Source organism: Melanotaenia boesemani, chromosome 3 (assembly GCF_017639745.1).
Source record: "Melanotaenia boesemani isolate fMelBoe1 chromosome 3, fMelBoe1.pri, whole genome shotgun sequence".
In the NCBI taxonomy this organism is placed as follows: Eukaryota; Metazoa; Chordata; class Actinopteri; order Atheriniformes; family Melanotaeniidae; genus Melanotaenia; species Melanotaenia boesemani.
The window spans coordinates 31,560,168-31,576,617 of record NC_055684.1 but is presented as its reverse complement, the minus strand read 5'-3'; the positions used below and the strand labels follow the sequence as shown (position 1 = coordinate 31,576,617).

General features: G+C 37.5%; 2 protein-coding genes across 2 annotated transcripts; both read right to left on the bottom strand.

Moving 5' to 3' along the window:
* Window positions 1-3,679: 3,679 nt before the first annotated feature.
* Window positions 3,680-10,650, bottom strand: LOC121635169 (phosphatidylinositol 5-phosphate 4-kinase type-2 gamma-like). The gene is made up of 10 exons (XM_041978256.1): window positions 10,351-10,650; window positions 10,148-10,245; window positions 9,310-9,406; window positions 8,664-8,813; window positions 7,188-7,334; window positions 6,816-6,854; window positions 5,435-5,548; window positions 5,108-5,357; window positions 4,851-4,954; window positions 3,680-4,737 (listed from the first exon to the last, which is right to left on the bottom strand). The coding sequence occupies exons 1-10, from the start codon at window positions 10,498-10,500 to the stop codon at window positions 4,657-4,659; spliced, it is 1,230 nt and encodes a 409-aa protein (XP_041834190.1). The 5' UTR covers window positions 10,501-10,650; the 3' UTR covers window positions 3,680-4,656.
* A 3,633-nt stretch (window positions 10,651-14,283) lies between these two features.
* LOC121637111 (insulin-like growth factor-binding protein 3) lies at window positions 14,284-15,850 on the bottom strand. The gene is made up of 5 exons (XM_041981039.1): window positions 15,468-15,850; window positions 15,198-15,203; window positions 14,960-14,988; window positions 14,756-14,875; window positions 14,284-14,643 (listed from the first exon to the last, which is right to left on the bottom strand). Exons 1-5 carry the CDS (start codon window positions 15,775-15,777, stop codon window positions 14,539-14,541), a joined length of 570 nt encoding a protein of 189 aa, XP_041836973.1. The 5' UTR covers window positions 15,778-15,850; the 3' UTR covers window positions 14,284-14,538.
* Window positions 15,851-16,450: the final 600 nt, after the last annotated feature.

Below are 16,450 nucleotides of genomic sequence, written 5' to 3'. Positions count from 1 at the left end.
CTTCTCATCTATAAACCTGAATATTTATTAGTGGCTGAGAATGCACATACAACAGAGAGAAATGTTTCCTAAATATATGTTTTTAAAGCCAACACTCTTGCATTACTGTATGCATGGGGTTGAGCATTTTTCTCAATTCTCATGGAATTCATCTCAGAGCATCCTTCCATGTTTTGTTTAAAGTTATGTATGTTCAGATTTACTTGACTCATTTTGACCTCATAATAAATTATACAATTTACACCTGAGAGGTTTAGAAAACATTACATAGGCTGGTGTTCAGAGGATTTGTGGGAGATGTAGCCCTTTCAGTAGCCAGCGCCTGCCGTTTCACACCCGGCCAACGTTTAAATATGAAATCCTCAAATCGGCCCTTATTAAAAGCTTAGACAAGCTATGACCTACTTCTTTCTAGGTTGAAGCCATGAAGTCATTTATAAACCATATTACTGTCTCTGGGGTGGTTTCAGTTTCCTGGGATCTCAAAAGATTTAGTGAATAATGTTTCTCTCATGACAAACAGACAAAAATAACAAATACACCAGCATGAAATATAAGTTGCTGTAACTTTAAAGGTAGAGAGGTAAAAAAATAAAAAATAAAAAGCTGCCAGAATGCATCTCTACAACTCTGCATGTGTGACAGATCTCATTCTTCCAAATATATATTTTTTTTACTCTTTTAGTCATTAATGGTGATTGAGCACTATCCAATGTGTCTCCAGTCCTACTCTAATATCCTTCTGTTATTGGCTGTTACTGCTCACACAGTAAATTTACTTAAGTGCTGCACTCTGGTACACATTTAAAGATTTAATCTTTTTATTTTATTTATAATTTTCATTATATCTCAAAGAGAAAAGTTATATCTTACTAATGGACAAACTATATGCCTCATAATAAAATCACAGTTTTTGCAGCTGGATACAAAACCGTTAGAAATAAGCCACACATCAGCTACACCAGCCAACAAATCCTGCTTTCACATAAATAAAAACTGAATGATTTTTTATTATTTTATACATTACTGGGAAAGGGATGGAGAGAGAGGAAGTGACATGCAGCAAAGACCATCAGCACTTGAACTTGGACCAGCTGTAGCCTCTGTTTATGAGGCTCATACGTTCTAAAGTATCTTTTTAAAGTAAAGTCTTTTTGCTTTTCTCTAGGTAAAATTTTCAGTGTTCATATTACACCATTCTCTGTCATCTGAGCAAGAGTTGCTATTCTGTTTTTATGCATATCCTACATAGTGCATGGGCATAAAAGTCATCAAATATGCACGATGATGTGCAGTTTCTGAACTGATTTACTGATGTGTTTCCCACAGATTGAAACTATCATGTTTCTATTAAAACATCAGCCACTCAAGCACCTTCTGTCCCTGAGGCTCCTGCTGTCTGTGCTTCAGAAATTACAGCCAGCTCTTAGAGACAGTTAAACACTTACATTTTTCCATTTTAATGTTAAAAGAAAAAAAAATCAGTTTTAACTAAACCTGCTCATCACTTCTAAACATGCTCAAGAGAATGACTGATTTGCTTAATGCCTCCATGTGTCTAAACTGTTTGGCTGGTTTGCATCTGTCATTTCTCTTCATTGGTTCATTTAGAATTTTCCTTCAGTTTGTCAGTAGTCTGCAGCATCTATTCAGTTATAAAGCATAAAGAAGCATGAAAAAATTCACATGTTTTAAAGCACAAAAAGCTCAAAGGCAACTGTGAACTACTTATCAGCAACAACAAGGTCACCTCCAGTAGGTGACTCAGCTGTTCTGAATGGTTTTATTGAAGAGCAGAGGACTAATGAATGAATAAGAAACGCTGCATTAGCAGTTACTTTATAAATAATACTTTTTTGTTTGTTCTGTTTTAAGTCCAACAAAATAAAAATTACATGGCTGTATTGTTTATAATAATGTTTATTATTATTTATTGCTTCCTCTGAGAGATTCAAACTACCTCTGACAGCTTTGTGCTCACATGAATTTCAATTTCAGCTCTGATTTAAGTAAAAGAAGATACCTACATCAGATGACAGACTTAATGGTATATGTTAAACTCAGTTTCTAATTTCCTACTTCTGAAAGAAGTTATGGGCACATTTGATCAAATAATATTGGATTACCTCTCAAAGTAAATTCCTCTCATTTTTTTCTCATGTCCCTGTCCCTCTTTTGCCTCCAACTGTCCACTCGACTGTTAGACTAAAGTAAAATTTTAATGGTGGTTTTAAGAAGCAGTCCCGGGAATGTGTGCCAGGAGTACTGGGATGGGAGAGGGAACTATATAAGGACAAAAATGAATGCTTCACCAGTGAGAATACATTTTAAAGGATCACATGTACAGTGAAATCTGATTTGTTGAAACGTGGAAAATGAAGTGAAGCTTAGAGTTACACAGAACACTATGATTCCTTCCTTTACTCAACTTTACTGATCTTCCTGTTGTGATCAGTTAGCGCACTAATAGGCTATAGATATAAGCTGAAATATTTACATATGCTCTTTGATCATACAAAAATGAGCATATATTATATCCTACATGTTTTGTATAGGAGAGTTACTAAGCTGAATGTCTACCCCAAAGATCAGATTTTCCCACAGAAAACACTGCATCCAAACAAAAATTAAAACTAAAATTTCAGGCTTTTCTTCCTTTACAGCATAGCCATAAAACACATTTGCATAATGCCTGCCTGTTGGCTAGTTTTAACAATTCTTAAGCAGTGAATGAGCAGCTGCCTTGTACGCCAATGAGCTGACCAATCAGAGCACACAGTCTCTGATAAACGGAGCATTGAGATGAACATGGCATGATCATTACTGCTAATTTAATTCTTAATCTTGGGGATCTCTAGATTAGCTTTGCACTCATCATAACTCCAAATAGGTTGTAATTACTTTAGAATGAGGAATAGCTTTCTCTTGGGGGAGGTTTCCTCCTGAAAATGAGAGGATTTGAGGAGCTTTTTCTGATTGGATGAATTCATAAAAGCTTGTCTTGTGGGCAGGCAAAGAGGCGGGTGGTGACTCGTGAATGTGCATAACTGGTCAGGAGGTTGCTGCAACTTGTAAAACAAAGAAAACTTGACAAATATGCTACATCCAACAACATCCAGTGTGTATGCTCAAACTAGTATCGGATCCAAAGTATGAGGGTGAACAGCGCTACAAAGATTACAGAGAATGTCGCTTTCTGGTAAATGTGCTCCTTATCTGCAGTTGTACATCATTACAGATCATGTCATCTTTAAATATTTTTCTGTATACTCCTGTTGTAGAAAGTGGTAAAATGCCAACATCTACAGTCATTGTAAAGTTGGTTGTAGAAAGCCTTATTGTTACCCGAGGGTAAGTCGCTAATGGCTTTTCTTTGCAAAAAGAAAAAAAAAGGGGAGGAGGGGGATTTCAAACTATGGCTGCTTGTGTGAGTAACTCCATGTTTATGAGTAATTGTAGAAGCAACAAATAGACACTTATAGCTGCTCAGTCAACAAATGTATTAATAGAAAATACTATCATTTCCTTCAGATGCATTTTCATTGTGTACCCACTGTGTTTTCACTAAAATCTGTTCATACACCTAAATCTAATACAACAGACACAGACCCTTGCTGTTTTAATGTCATACTAGGTCTTTTTTTAATAAAACTGTCAACTGTAAAGCATAGCAAACAAACACAAATATATTTGTGACTTGTGTTTCTGGCCAAGAAAATTAAACTGCTTCCACTGATCCAAGATTGCAGGTTTTTGGGTAGCTGAAAAGAATCAGCTTCCCATCACAACAAACACACATTTCCAAGGTGACGTCTAAACAAAATACCATGCTCTGTGAGGAAGCAGTGAATCATTTCTTCCTTTCAACCTCTGCTTTTGAAATGGCTGTCTGGTCAGTTCGCTGATGTGTGTGTACGCCAATTCTCTAGCACTCCTGAAGAATTTAATCAGACAAGAAAATCAAGAAAGGATGATGGGACGGTGGCCAGGTTGCTGAATAAAAGTCTTAAGTACTAAATCAACTATTCTTTAGATGTGAGTGGCACTTAAAACTGTTCTAAGATAATCTAGACAACAATTAAAAAAAAGCATGCCATGGGCCTTTATAATTTCACATTGGTGCTCAACATGAGACAGAGATTGTTTCTTCCTAATTGAATCCTGCACGTGCACCTAATTAGATGCACATCTCTAGAAAGTTGAAAATGAAGGAGAGGAAAATCAGTATCTAAAAATAAGTCATGAATCTCTCTTCCAAGCTGTTACGAGTAAATGGATTCTGCAACAAAAAAAAAGGATAGAAGTGAAGTTTGTTTTATTGTTTTTCATCACCACCACCTTTGGCTAATAATTTATTCGTTTATTTATTTATTTTGGTTTCTTTGTAGATCTTAATATTCATCCTTGGCTGCTTCTCAAAGACAGCAGTGTCACATCTTTAAATGAATAGAAAGAAGAAAGGTAACTAAATTTAGTTCCCAAAAGCACATTTCCACGTGTTCACTTAATAATGTCATCTAACAGTGCAGAATTATATAAAGAGTAAAGCCACAGATTATTTACTTGTACATCTTTAGTGCTTCTTAAAGTTGATTTTAAACAAAGCTGGTATTGCACAGTTAAATTATTCTTATTAAATGACAATAACTCCTTGAACTAGGCAATGATCTTAGTGATGAAGTCTTTGAAACGTTTAGCGTACTGCTCAGGGTGAACTGTAGAGATTTCTGCTCCTGCCTGTAAAACACACACAGAAACATGATTTATAATGAACAGAACATAAAAACAGACAATTGGAAGAAATGAGATGTGAAGAGTTTCCATCTTTTTACGAAATACTGATCTCTCACCCCGTGTTTGACAGCCCTGGCAGCGTGAGCAGCTTTCTTCTTGGTATCATACTGCGTCAGCACGTCAATCAGACCCATAAAATACACCTCCCTCCGGGGTGCACCTACAAGGGTGTTTACAGCATTTGGTGGGTGACATTGATATGCAGGTATGATCTCTTACACAGCACAGTGTTAGATGGCATTTAGGCATAACAGCTCAGAGCTCTTATAACCTACTTAAAGCCACCAGAGAGAAGTCAGCTGTCAGCACTCACCTACAGCGCTCTGAATAGCATACATATCCACATAAGGGTCAAACTCCCCAGGACCCATGGGTTTGAAGGAGTTCATGTAGCCTGCAATACCTTCAGGTGAGGTAGAGCACATAGCTACAGCCAGGCCATTTTCATCCTCCTCCTCCTCATAGGACGACTCCACCTCCTCCTCCTCCTGTCTCTCAGCACGCTCAACATCATGGATACCCAGCAGCAGGCTGTAGTCCATGATCCTCATGCATACAAGGAACTGCAGTGACACACACTGTCATACTACAGCAGCCATGGAAATCGTGACTCCATCCACTTAAAGCAACTTTTCCTCACCTCAATGTCTCTGTTTAGCTTGTCCATTATTTTTTCCTTCTCCTCATCGCTCACATAAACCTTCTGCATGTTATTCCTAAAGTCTGTGTCTTTATAAGTGGGTAGTTCTTTGACCTGGAAACACAGAGGGAAGCTTCATTTTGGTACATTTAGCTTCAAAAAACATAATATTCATTAGTATTTTTCGTTATTTAAGCATTATTACCAATCCTATTTTCTGGGACCTAAAAATCAAACAATATTGCCCCACATTTTGTTTTCCAAATCAGACATGGAAATATCAAAGGTCCCCACAGCGCTTCAGTCATTCAGATTTCGCCCATTCAGCCAGATCATTTTTATCTAGGTCAGGGCTGCTTCGGGCCGCACAGGCTTGCCTTTGATGTTACTTAAAAAACTTGTTGTTGAGGGTTTTTATTTTTTCTTTAAAATCATTTCTGAAACTAAAAATCATATTTGATTTATACACGAATGATAACAATTATGCATAGGAAAAATACTTCTTTCATTATGCTCTCAGGCAGATTTTGAAGAGTTAAATTCTTGTTTTGAAGGCAGAACAACAGCCTGTCTTTCTGTTCTGCTTCAATGGCTGCACTGACATGGCTCAAGATCTTCTATTTACATGTATCGAAAAGACGCTTTACTAATTCTATCTGTGAATGTCGTCAAATGAAACAACTCCCTTGGCACCCTGGTGAGGGTTTGAGGTTTCACTTTTTTACTGAATCTGTTGAATGAGGTTGATGAGCATTAATCATTTTGAAATTATTTTCCAGTGAGAGTGAGCATCTGCTTTTCCTGCTGGTTGGTCTTTTAAAAGAGAAAAAATGTTCTCTTTTACCTCCTCATTTCTTCTGTCGAGCTTGCCCCGTCTCCCGCTGCGCTGAGCTTCACATTCTGCTTTCATTCCATGTTTTCAGATTCTAGCACCTACATTGTTTCAGTGCTCACTTGCCCCCAGTATCTTACACCAGGTTTTCATTTGTTCCTCAACAGATCATGATCTTTGTTTTATGCTGTGTGGTTCATTGCTCTGCTTACATTTTGGATTCATGTGTACGGACTTCCAGCCACTGCAGCATCTTTAGTTATATCATGAGAAACATTTATGTCCTTTACATGGCCAACTCCTGAGCCTTGAGCCTACATGTAGATCTTCACCACTTTTGCTACACAAAACTATTAAGGGAATTAAGCTTCCCCTGCAAGATACACTTTATCATCTTTTCACTTAGCAAGTTATTTTGCCACTTAAAATTTTTTTTTTTAATTTTATGCTTAAACTGATTCTTCCAAAAAACAGTTCTGACAGCAACTTCTCAGTAAACAGCTTATATGAAAAGCCTTTCTTACAGCTTGTACATTAATCTGGTCTCACCCTTTCTTTGAAACTTGCTTCACGAGACAGCGGGGAGCCCTGAAGAAGGAAAAGACCAACACTGTTACTGTTTAGCCAAAGCAGAGCAGAAATAATACTGCATTTGCACGCAAAGTGAAAGCTGTTTTGGTTTATTTTTATGAATCACAAGCACCAGAGGTCAGTGTCATACATGTTACAAGAATGACCATGAGGCAGTTGGACCAGTTTGGTTTAGTAGATCATAAGTTTTCTCAAGGTATTAATTCACTTATTTTCCTTTTACTGCATTTTGAACAAGAAAATTGTAAACAAAATTAATGTCAGTACTGCATGTAATATAAAAAATACTACTGATTACTCATTTAGATGCATGACTCGTGCAGGATTTACCTTCAGGTCATATTTCCTGTGTATGTGCAGCCTGTGGCTGAACATGTTCCTCATTACTAACAGGTAGGTGTCCTCACTCTCCACCGTCACCCTGTACATGGCCAAAAACTGAGGGAGCAGTGTGCTGCCATGGCACGTGACAATATGCTGGAAGATAGCAAAAGGAAATATCACTGTAGCATGAAGTGGCATGTAAAAGCTAACATTGTCGTCTCTGGGAAAAATGCCCTTCTCGAGGATCCTCCATTGTGACCGAAGTTTGTTCTTCAGACGTAATTTAAATATGAATGCACAAAACTTGACATGTAACTGTGTAATTCATCCTACAGGGGTTGTCAAGCAGCTCTCTTTTACAAAATAATCAACGTGTGATATTTCACAGACTTCTTAAGCAAACTCTTTTGAAGTAAGTGTGCTGCTACCGAATTAAATAAGCATAATTATTTATGTGTGAAAAGTTGTTGCTCATACACAAACTTACATACATACAACAAAAAAACCTAAAGGTACTCTGAGTCGTGCTTGGTCACTAGTGGTTAATTAGTCATGTTTGTTTATAAGTCATGAGAGCATACATGAAGACACAAGATGCATGCAGTTTATCTAATGGAGTGGTTACCAACCTGTGGTCCCTAACCCTCTCAGGGGTCTCCAAAGACTTTAACTGTAGAGAACCAGTGTGATTGTTCAAATAAAGGCTATGTCCATGCAGAAACATGTTTTGGTGTATCCACTTAATTTTTTTTATCATGTAGATGTTTTGTTTGCATCTGTGGCTGTTTGTTAGTTGTATGAAGGGGGTCTTCAGGGAAAATAAATGGGAACCACTGATCTAATACACGTCTCTTTCAACGGTTTCACATTTTCTCACTGACTGCATCTTAGCACAATTTGTTAAACAGCTACATAATATTATTTATTTTCTATTTCCCCCAAAATCATTCAAGGACAGTTTGATGACAGGTCAAAATAGTTCAAAATCCTTTATTTTTTTATAAAGCATATTTCTTTGCTTCCTCTGCAGTAAAGGAACAATAAACAACAAAAAGAATTGGTATCAAGTATTTGCAATTGGCCAAATTATTATTTATAACACTGTTGTTGCCTTTACAATAATTTATTATCTATAGTTTTGGTCTTTAAACCCTGTGACTCTGCATGCGACACTATATTTGAAGGATACACTCTGTTTGAAATTCCAGTATTCATCTCTTAACTTTGATGCTGACTGCAGTGTCTTTGCCATGGAAACAAGGGTTAATGTAAAAATGGAACATGTTGTTCTATTATTAAAAAAATTTTAAAAAAAAAAGATTAAATGGGAGAGAATATGTGAGTACTTGAATATATGATTAAATACACAAACACACACAAAAATAAAACTTAAATGAGAAATAATTCCTTCTTAAAGGGTGGTATATAAACCTCCTGCCAGGTAACAGCAGTGGTAAAATATCCAGCTTTTTGCAGACTTACCTGATGATACTCACAGAGGATGTTGTGCATTTCCTCCACCTCCTCACCAGAAATTTCTTTTACCACTAAAGTACGGTCATACGATGTCAGCAGCAGTCCCACACAATTCCCCTCCTCGTCTTTGATTGGAGAACAGCGGGCCAGAGAAGCCTGTGAGGGCGACGGGAGCGCATCACGAAGCAACATATGAAAACAGTGAAACCTTTTAACACGTTTCCACTCATTCAGCTGAATATATAGCTTTCAAATTTAAAAGTCGTTCACAAGAACCATATTTAAGCAAGATATTTGGAGGCTCATTCAGCTGTAGCACATTGGGATATAAAGGTTAATGCACAATTTGTTTTGTTGTTTTTTTAACCCAATTCTTGTTTTCTTGCAGGTCTTTAGTAACGTGACTTTTATCAGCATAAGCCTTAAAGTGCTCACACCCAAAACAGTCCTCCTATAATTGTGAACTAAGCAAATGTGTGCTGTGTGCACAGTCGAACGACTCTGTGCACCACCTGGCACATGCAAATATGATACAAAGACATGCAAATGTAGATGGAAGCAGATCAATAATAAAAAAAATGTCGGGCCTCCACAAAAGGGAAATGCTGAATGAATGAGAATTGTTTTCCCTTTTTGGTATATGTTTTTATACCTGGTAATCTTGATCCTCAATGCCAAAGCGCTCCCGCAGGTTTCTGAATACCTGTGGACAGTACTCTTTGAATTTAAACTGTCCAGGAAGATTTTCTCTGAGGAAGAAAGTAGTATATGTCAATAAAATAATAACTGAGCACTAGTTTACTCTGTTGCATTCCTCACAGTGTATTTGTGATGTTTTTCTGAAATCATTTGGCTGATATGTTTTCAGAATAAATGCTGTTTAACCATTTTCAGAACAAAAACCATTAAAGAACAACTGTCACTGCAGTGAAGTCTACCCCAAAGCAACAGTATTTCTGCTTGAAAAAACATATTTATTGTTCTTCCCACCTCTCTTAATGAAGTCTTTACACGACCTGGATTCCTGAATGGATTAAAGGATTATTGAGAGCCACTCGGTCTTACTCAATCTGTACAGAAACTGAGTCTTATGACAGACACAGCCTTTTACATCTTTCATGAATAATTACATTTCACATCCTCTTAAACCTGCCACATCTTTAGAATAGTTTAATTTATCTTTAGTTCGTTTTGTCTGTATTTTCATTTTAAAATAACTAGTATTACGCAGTCGCTAATGTTTCTCACAGCGATGAAATGATGCTGCACATCTACCTTTAGTTATACAGCCTTAAACACGAAAACTTAGCCGCTGTTGCAAATAGTGATATAGTGGTGGTAGTTTGTGAGAAGAAAGGCATTGCTCTGTAAAATGTGTCTGCTGTTTTTTATAAGCAGAAGCAAATAAATTGTGAGAGCCACACAAATCTGTGCAGCTCACAGGAAGCAGGATGAAGGTTCCCACAAAGAAACAGAGCAGAGCACAGTACTTGTTGAAGAGGTGGTTGATGACTTTGATCTTGGTGCTGGCTTTGAAGTCATCTGGGAGCAGCATGACAGGTACAGGCACCTGGCTCAGGTCATTAATCTGCGCATGATCAATGGATAAATAGTTAATGCACATTTTTTTACACTCAGACCCATATAAACAGACATTTTAAAAACTGTGCAGCACACATCGTCACATTTATACCGAATGATTGACTCCCCACATAAGCACGCTCAGCACGGGGTCACTGGCTCGGAAAACCTCCACTTTCTGCTGCACGAAGTGCTTCTTCTTGGTCTTCCTTTTGGGTTTCAGACTGCCCAGAGGGCTAGAAGTGGCGCCAGGGGAAGACATCCGCACTTCCCCAGGTGTCCGTGCTCCAGTCAGTGAGCAGGCTTGTTGCTGTCTCTGGCGTCCTGTGTATGCAAAGTAGGCTGAAGTCCGCCTTGTGGAGTTTCTGCACGCGCTGCTCCGGCGACTTTTGGTAGATGCGCGTCCAACGACAGTGAATGAAGAAGGTGCAGAGCCCCTCACAACACCGGCAACAGTTAGTATTACAGACAGTCTGATCAAAAAGTAACTAGAACCATCTTCATTTATCTCGTGAATGTGACGTAGTTTTAATGTGATATTAAAACAGCCTATCGATGACAGGACAGGATAATTAGCAAACTAAACACAGGCCACAAAAGATCATTAAGTATCGGCTAATAGTCCTGGAAACCAAATATTTAGGCGTTCTCTTTTTTCTAAAGAGCAGAATTTTATCCGTTTTTTTTTTTTTTGTATTTTTGTATTTTATTTTTCGTCTTCTTCTTCTTCTTCTTCTTCTTCTTCTTCTTATTATTATTATTATTATTATTATTATTATTATTATTATTATTATTATTCCTTAGAAAATTGCCTTTTTTAAGAATCTGGTAAATACCAAGTCTTAAAATTAAACTAATAAAACCCTGGATTAATGACATATTCTCGTCAAACATTTCCATTTTAACTCAGCCAAAATGCAAAATAAGTGAAAAGCTGCAAGGCAGTTTATTTATTTGTATAGCACATTTCATTTACAGGACAATTCAAAGTGCTTTACATAAAACAAAGGCGTAACAGATATTTAGAAATAGTAAAAGGCATCAACACATAATCACAATAAAATAATAAATTACATTAAAATGATTAAAAGCAAGATAAGTTAAAAAAAAAGTTAACATGCAGATTTCATACATAGGCGCTTGAGAAAAGAAATGTTTTTAACCTGGATTTAAAAATGTCTACATTTGGCAGTTTGTTCCACTTGTTTGCAGCATAACAGCTAAATGCTGCTTCTCCATGTTTAGTCTGGACTCTGGTTTGGACTAGTTGACCAGAGTCTTTGGATCTAAGAGCTCTGCTAGGTTTATATTGTCTGAACATATCACAGATGTATTCTGGGCCTAAACCATTCTGGGATTTGTAAACGATCAGAAGGGTTTTAAAATCTATTCTGTGACTGACTGGAAGCCAGTGTAAAGATTTCAAAACTGGTGTGATGTGTTCAGATCTCTTAGTCCTGGTTAAAACTCTAGCAGCAGCGTTTTGGATGAGCTGCAGATGTTTAATGCTCTTTTTAGGAAGTCCTGTTAAAAGACCATTACAGTAATCCAGCCTACTGGAGATGAATGCATGGATGAGTTTCTCTTGGTCTTTCTGGGAGACTAAACTTTTAATTCTGTTGATGTTGCTGAGCTGGTAAAAAGCTTCTTAGTGACAGCTTTGATGTGGCTGCTGAAAGTCAGATCTGAGTCTATCAACACTCCAAGGTTACGAACTTGGTCAGTGATTTTAAGAGCCCGAGTCTCCAGGTGTTTGCCAATGCTGACCCTCTTCTCTTTGCTACCAAACAGAATAATCTCAGTTTTGTCTTCATTTAATTGTAGGAAATTCTCCCTCATCCAGGTGTTTATTTGCTCCAGACACTGACACATTAAGTCTATTGGACTGCAGTCATCTGGTGACAGAGACACATAAAGTTGTGTATCATCTGCATAACTTTGATAATTAATGCTATAGTTCTGTAATATTTGACTCAAAGGGAACATATACAAGTTGAACAGAAGAGGTCCAAGGACTGACCCCTGGGGGACTCCACAAGTCATGGCCACTCGCTTGGATTCATAGCTGCCGATCGTAACAAAATAACTCCGGCCTTCTAAATAGGACCTGAACCACTTAAGGACTGCTCCAGAAAGTCCAACCCAGTTTTCCAGCCTGTGCAACAGGATCCTGTGATCTACAGTGTCAAACGCAGCTCTGAGATCCAACAGAACTTGACCAGAATCAGGATTCAACCTAATGTCATTTAACACTTTGACCAGAGCTGTTTCAGTGCTGTGATGAGGTCAGAAGCCGGACTGAAATTTATCAAGATTTCCACTTTCATTTAAAAAGTCATTAAGCTGGTGAAATACAACTTTCTCAATAAGCTTGGAAATAAAACAGAGGTTAGAGACAGGTCTATAGTTGTTCATTATAGAGGTGTCAAGAGTCCTTTTCTTTAGGAGTGGCTTAATAGCAGCTATCTTTAGTGACTTGAGAAAAATGCCTGAAATTGTAAACATCAGCCAGGAGGTGCAAATCAAATACACTTGATTAATTAATCATCAACATGTGAGCTCTTCTATAAAATGAGACATTTCCAAGCAATTTGGAGTACATCTTTAAATAGAAGGAATAAAGACAGTTGTCAATCATCACAGAAGCAGCTGTAATGGCCACAAACCTCAATGACCTGAAGCAACATTGTTAAGAAAAGTGGGCCAAAATTGCTCCACAATAATGTGAGACTGATAAAATTATTCAGAAAACAATTATTTTGAGTTATTGTTACCAAAGGTGGTTCGAAAGTTCACTGAATCATGAGGTGTACTTAATTTTTTCAGCCAAAGCTTCTGTATTATAACTCAGTTTAGTTGAATAGACACTGTCATGCTGTTTTTCAAGTCCAGCTGAGAAGATGACTTTTTGTATGTTCTGATAGGCTATGTAAACCATAGAATTAAAAGAGGGTGTATTTTCTATTTTACATTATGGTAATTCATAAACTGCCAAGCTAATCTCATTGAGAGTTTTCAAATTAGAGTGGATGTTGGCATGTGCTTATTCTCTGTCTGACAATACTTCATTTTCAAGATGACACTTTCCCTCCTGAACCTTTTGTCTCAGCAATCCAATCTCAGGAAATGAATGAATGGAAATATATAAAACAAGATAGAAAAAAAGATTTTAAAAAGATTTTAAATTTATTACAACCGCTCATGAGAACACTGTCCATCAATACAAGTATTGTGAAATAACAATCTTAAAACAAAACTTTTAGGTTTATAAGATTTCTAAAAATGTCTCTGGAGTTATCTGTTGCTCTAGGTAATCACTAACAATACAATCAGTATAAACATAAATAGACATATCTAAAAAAATAAAATAAAATAACAGCCATAAACATAAATGTGGGTGTCATATGCAGCAGTTACAGTAACACAGTTACAGTAGTGTCAAAGTAAACAAAGACAGAATACTGATAATAAATATTCATTTTCTTTTCACTTTGTCCAATTCAGGGTCACGGGTGCCTATCCCAGCAAGTAGGAGGCGAGAGGCAGAGTACACTCTGGACAGGTCGCCAGTCCATCGCAGGGTCAACACAGTGAGACAAACAGCTCTCACATTCACTCTAAGGAAGAATTTAGACTAACCAATTAGCCTAACATGCATGTTTTTGTATGGTGGGAGGAAGCCATAGTACCCGGAGAGAACCCACAAATACACACGGAGAACATGCAAACTCCAAGCAGAAAGGCCACTGTCCCCCCCCAGCGGAGACTCGAACCAGCAACCTTCTTGCTGTGAGGCTGCGGTGCTAAACACCACCATGCAGCAATAATAATAATGAATGAATAAATAAAATATTTTACACAAAAACACACAAAACAATTAAACAACCATAAACCAAATACTTTTTTTTTCAAATTCTACTTTTCCTGAAACATAGTTGATGATTTGATACATTTATGGATTTAAAATAACTTAAATATCTGCAAGTTAATATAAATGTGATGTGACATTTGTTATTGATCCCCATTAGCTGCTATTAGAATTTTCTTGAGGCATCCACACAATACATAATTCATATATGACTGTACATTTAATAAAGCAGATGTGAAATAATGAAATCAACAAAGTTTGAATGTGTTCAGCAGAGGGCGCAAGGAGACAAAATTTCACCTGCTTGTGAAACAGTTTTCTGTGATGGAGAACAAGTTACGAGACGCTGTCTCCATGTCGTTTAGTCTCTGTTTGATCTTCCTTCATCTCTGTCTCATGTTGGTAGTGAAGCTTCAGTTTGCCAAATGCACATCAACAACTCAGGCTGCCCCTCTGTTTAGTGTTTGGAGAGACAGGCATCCCATTCTCATCCACACACCAACACTTCCCACGCTGCTTACCTCGAGATGACCAACACTGCACAAACAGAACAGGCAGATGGACAGGACTTGAATCTGAGTTCCAGCTTTACTCATTATTAGATGGTCTCCTTTTTAGTAATCAATACTTTCTTAATTTGCAAACTCACCTGCTTCTTTCTGAAGAAACCATGCTTGTCACAGTTGGGCATGTAGATGTCATGATTGGTCTTAAATAAATGGGCATCAAGACCTTTAATGAGCGAAGTTAGCAGTTTCCGACATGGAGCCTTTAAGAAGAGATACAGAGTGTGTAGCATGAGTTAATGTCCATTATGTTTCCTGTCACTAAAGTACATATTGAGGACTTTTACCTCATCTGGATGTTCAGTGGGAGCTGGGTCTGTGATCACAGAAAGACAAACATTTATATTGTTCTTTCCTTAGGGAATATGTATATACACTGGTCAACATTAAGCTATTTTACCGTTTTAAGAACTTTTCCTACTTTTAATCTGTTTTTTTTTTTTTAATCTTTCTTGGTCAATAACACAAAAGTTGATGGACTGTAAGGTAACCAATTTTTGGTGAAGACAAATAAACTACAAATACATGTCTCTACAAAATTTGTACATAATACAACTAAGCATCAATGAAAACAAACCCACCCAAAAACAACCTTGTGTCTCAGTTCATATTTCATCATTAAGTCAGGAGGATAGGTACACATAAGGTTACAATTCTGTCAAAAGAAAATAGCCAAACTAAATAATCATTTTGACAAAAAAAGATAATTAAATCTGCAATAATCCCTTGCTACATGCAAAATTACTCATTTATTCACACCATTTTCAAAGCAAAAAAGCTTTGTGTAATTCTTACCAACAATTTGGACCACTTCAGTCGGGGTGGCACTGCTGGAATTGTTGCAGACTCCTCTGCCCTCCAGCAGGGCACGGAGGGGCCTCGGTTCATCCTTCAGAGGTTCACATCGCAGACCTTGAGAGCAGCTCAGAGTGTAGACACCACAAGGCTCTCCAAGAGCCAGAGTAGTGGCATTTAAATCTCCAGACGGCTGACTCTGGGATTGTTTTCCCTTACAGGTGGGGCATCCTCTCAGTGGTGTGGTCAGTGGACTTGAAAGGGTTCCCTCCAGGAAGAGCAGTACCAAGATGTTTAAATACAGAAACATTTTACACTGATATTTTTTTTGTTGACAAATGGATCAAGCCTTAGTAAAGACTTCTTAAATATTTGCTATAAATATTCTCAATTCTGTGTGTTAAAAAAAATCCTCAGACTAAATTCTCTCTCTATGGTTGGGTAGGTTTCATTTACTCCAGCCAAGACAAAGTGAAGATGAAGGGTAGGGACACCACTGGCAGCAGCTTTTAAAGAGTCTAAGCCAGTGTGGAAAGGTATGGGAGGGTGTGTGATGGAGAATGTTAGCGTTAGCTCGCATTTCCACACAGCTGAGCACACCCCCATTTGACATGACTCTGACACATACACAGCCTCACGCATGCTCATAATGTCTGTTGTCCGTCATCCTGGAGGAGGGTAATGTTTTCTTCACCGACATCAATCACAGGTGATCACTCAGTTTGCTGCTCCATTGCTTTGCCTTTCCCCTTCTTAGATTGTTATTTATTTATGGAGGTAATGCTTTAATGTGACCAATCAAATGCCAGCTAAGAAAGAAGAGTTAAAATTCAGAGAATGCCAGCTTTACAATTTTAGATCTTGTGCTTACCTGATTAAAATAGCTCCTGTAGCTGCTGGTTAAATAAATACAGAAATGATCCTATCTGGAAAGAAGAACACACTTAAATCAGACGGAAATTGCATGGCAGGTTAATTAGATT

What these genes read in the sequence shown, in the direction of transcription:
- LOC121635169 (XM_041978256.1), bottom strand. Translation starts at nt 10,500, where the DNA reads ATGTCTTCCCCTGGCGCCACTTCTAGCCCTCTGGGCAGTCTGAAACCC. An exon ending in ATCAACCACCTCTTCAACAA is followed by an intron (nt 9,407 to 10,147) that starts GTACTGTGCTCT and finishes TTTCTTCCTCAG; the next exon opens with AGAAAATCTTCCTGGACAGT. An exon ending in TCCTCTGTGAGTATCATCAG is followed by an intron (nt 7,335 to 8,663) that starts GTAAGTCTGCAA and finishes GCTATCTTCCAG; the next exon opens with CATATTGTCACGTGCCATGG.
- LOC121637111 (XM_041981039.1), bottom strand. Translation starts at nt 15,777, where the DNA reads ATGTTTCTGTATTTAAACATCTTGGTACTGCTCTTCCTGGAGGGAACC. An exon ending in CCACTGAACATCCAGATGAG is followed by an intron (nt 14,876 to 14,959) that starts GTAAAAGTCCTC and finishes CTCTTCTTAAAG; the next exon opens with GCTCCATGTCGGAAACTGCT. An exon ending in GTTTCTTCAGAAAGAAGCAG is followed by an intron (nt 14,644 to 14,755) that starts GTGAGTTTGCAA and finishes CTGTTTGTGCAG; the next exon opens with TGTTGGTCATCTCGAGGTAA.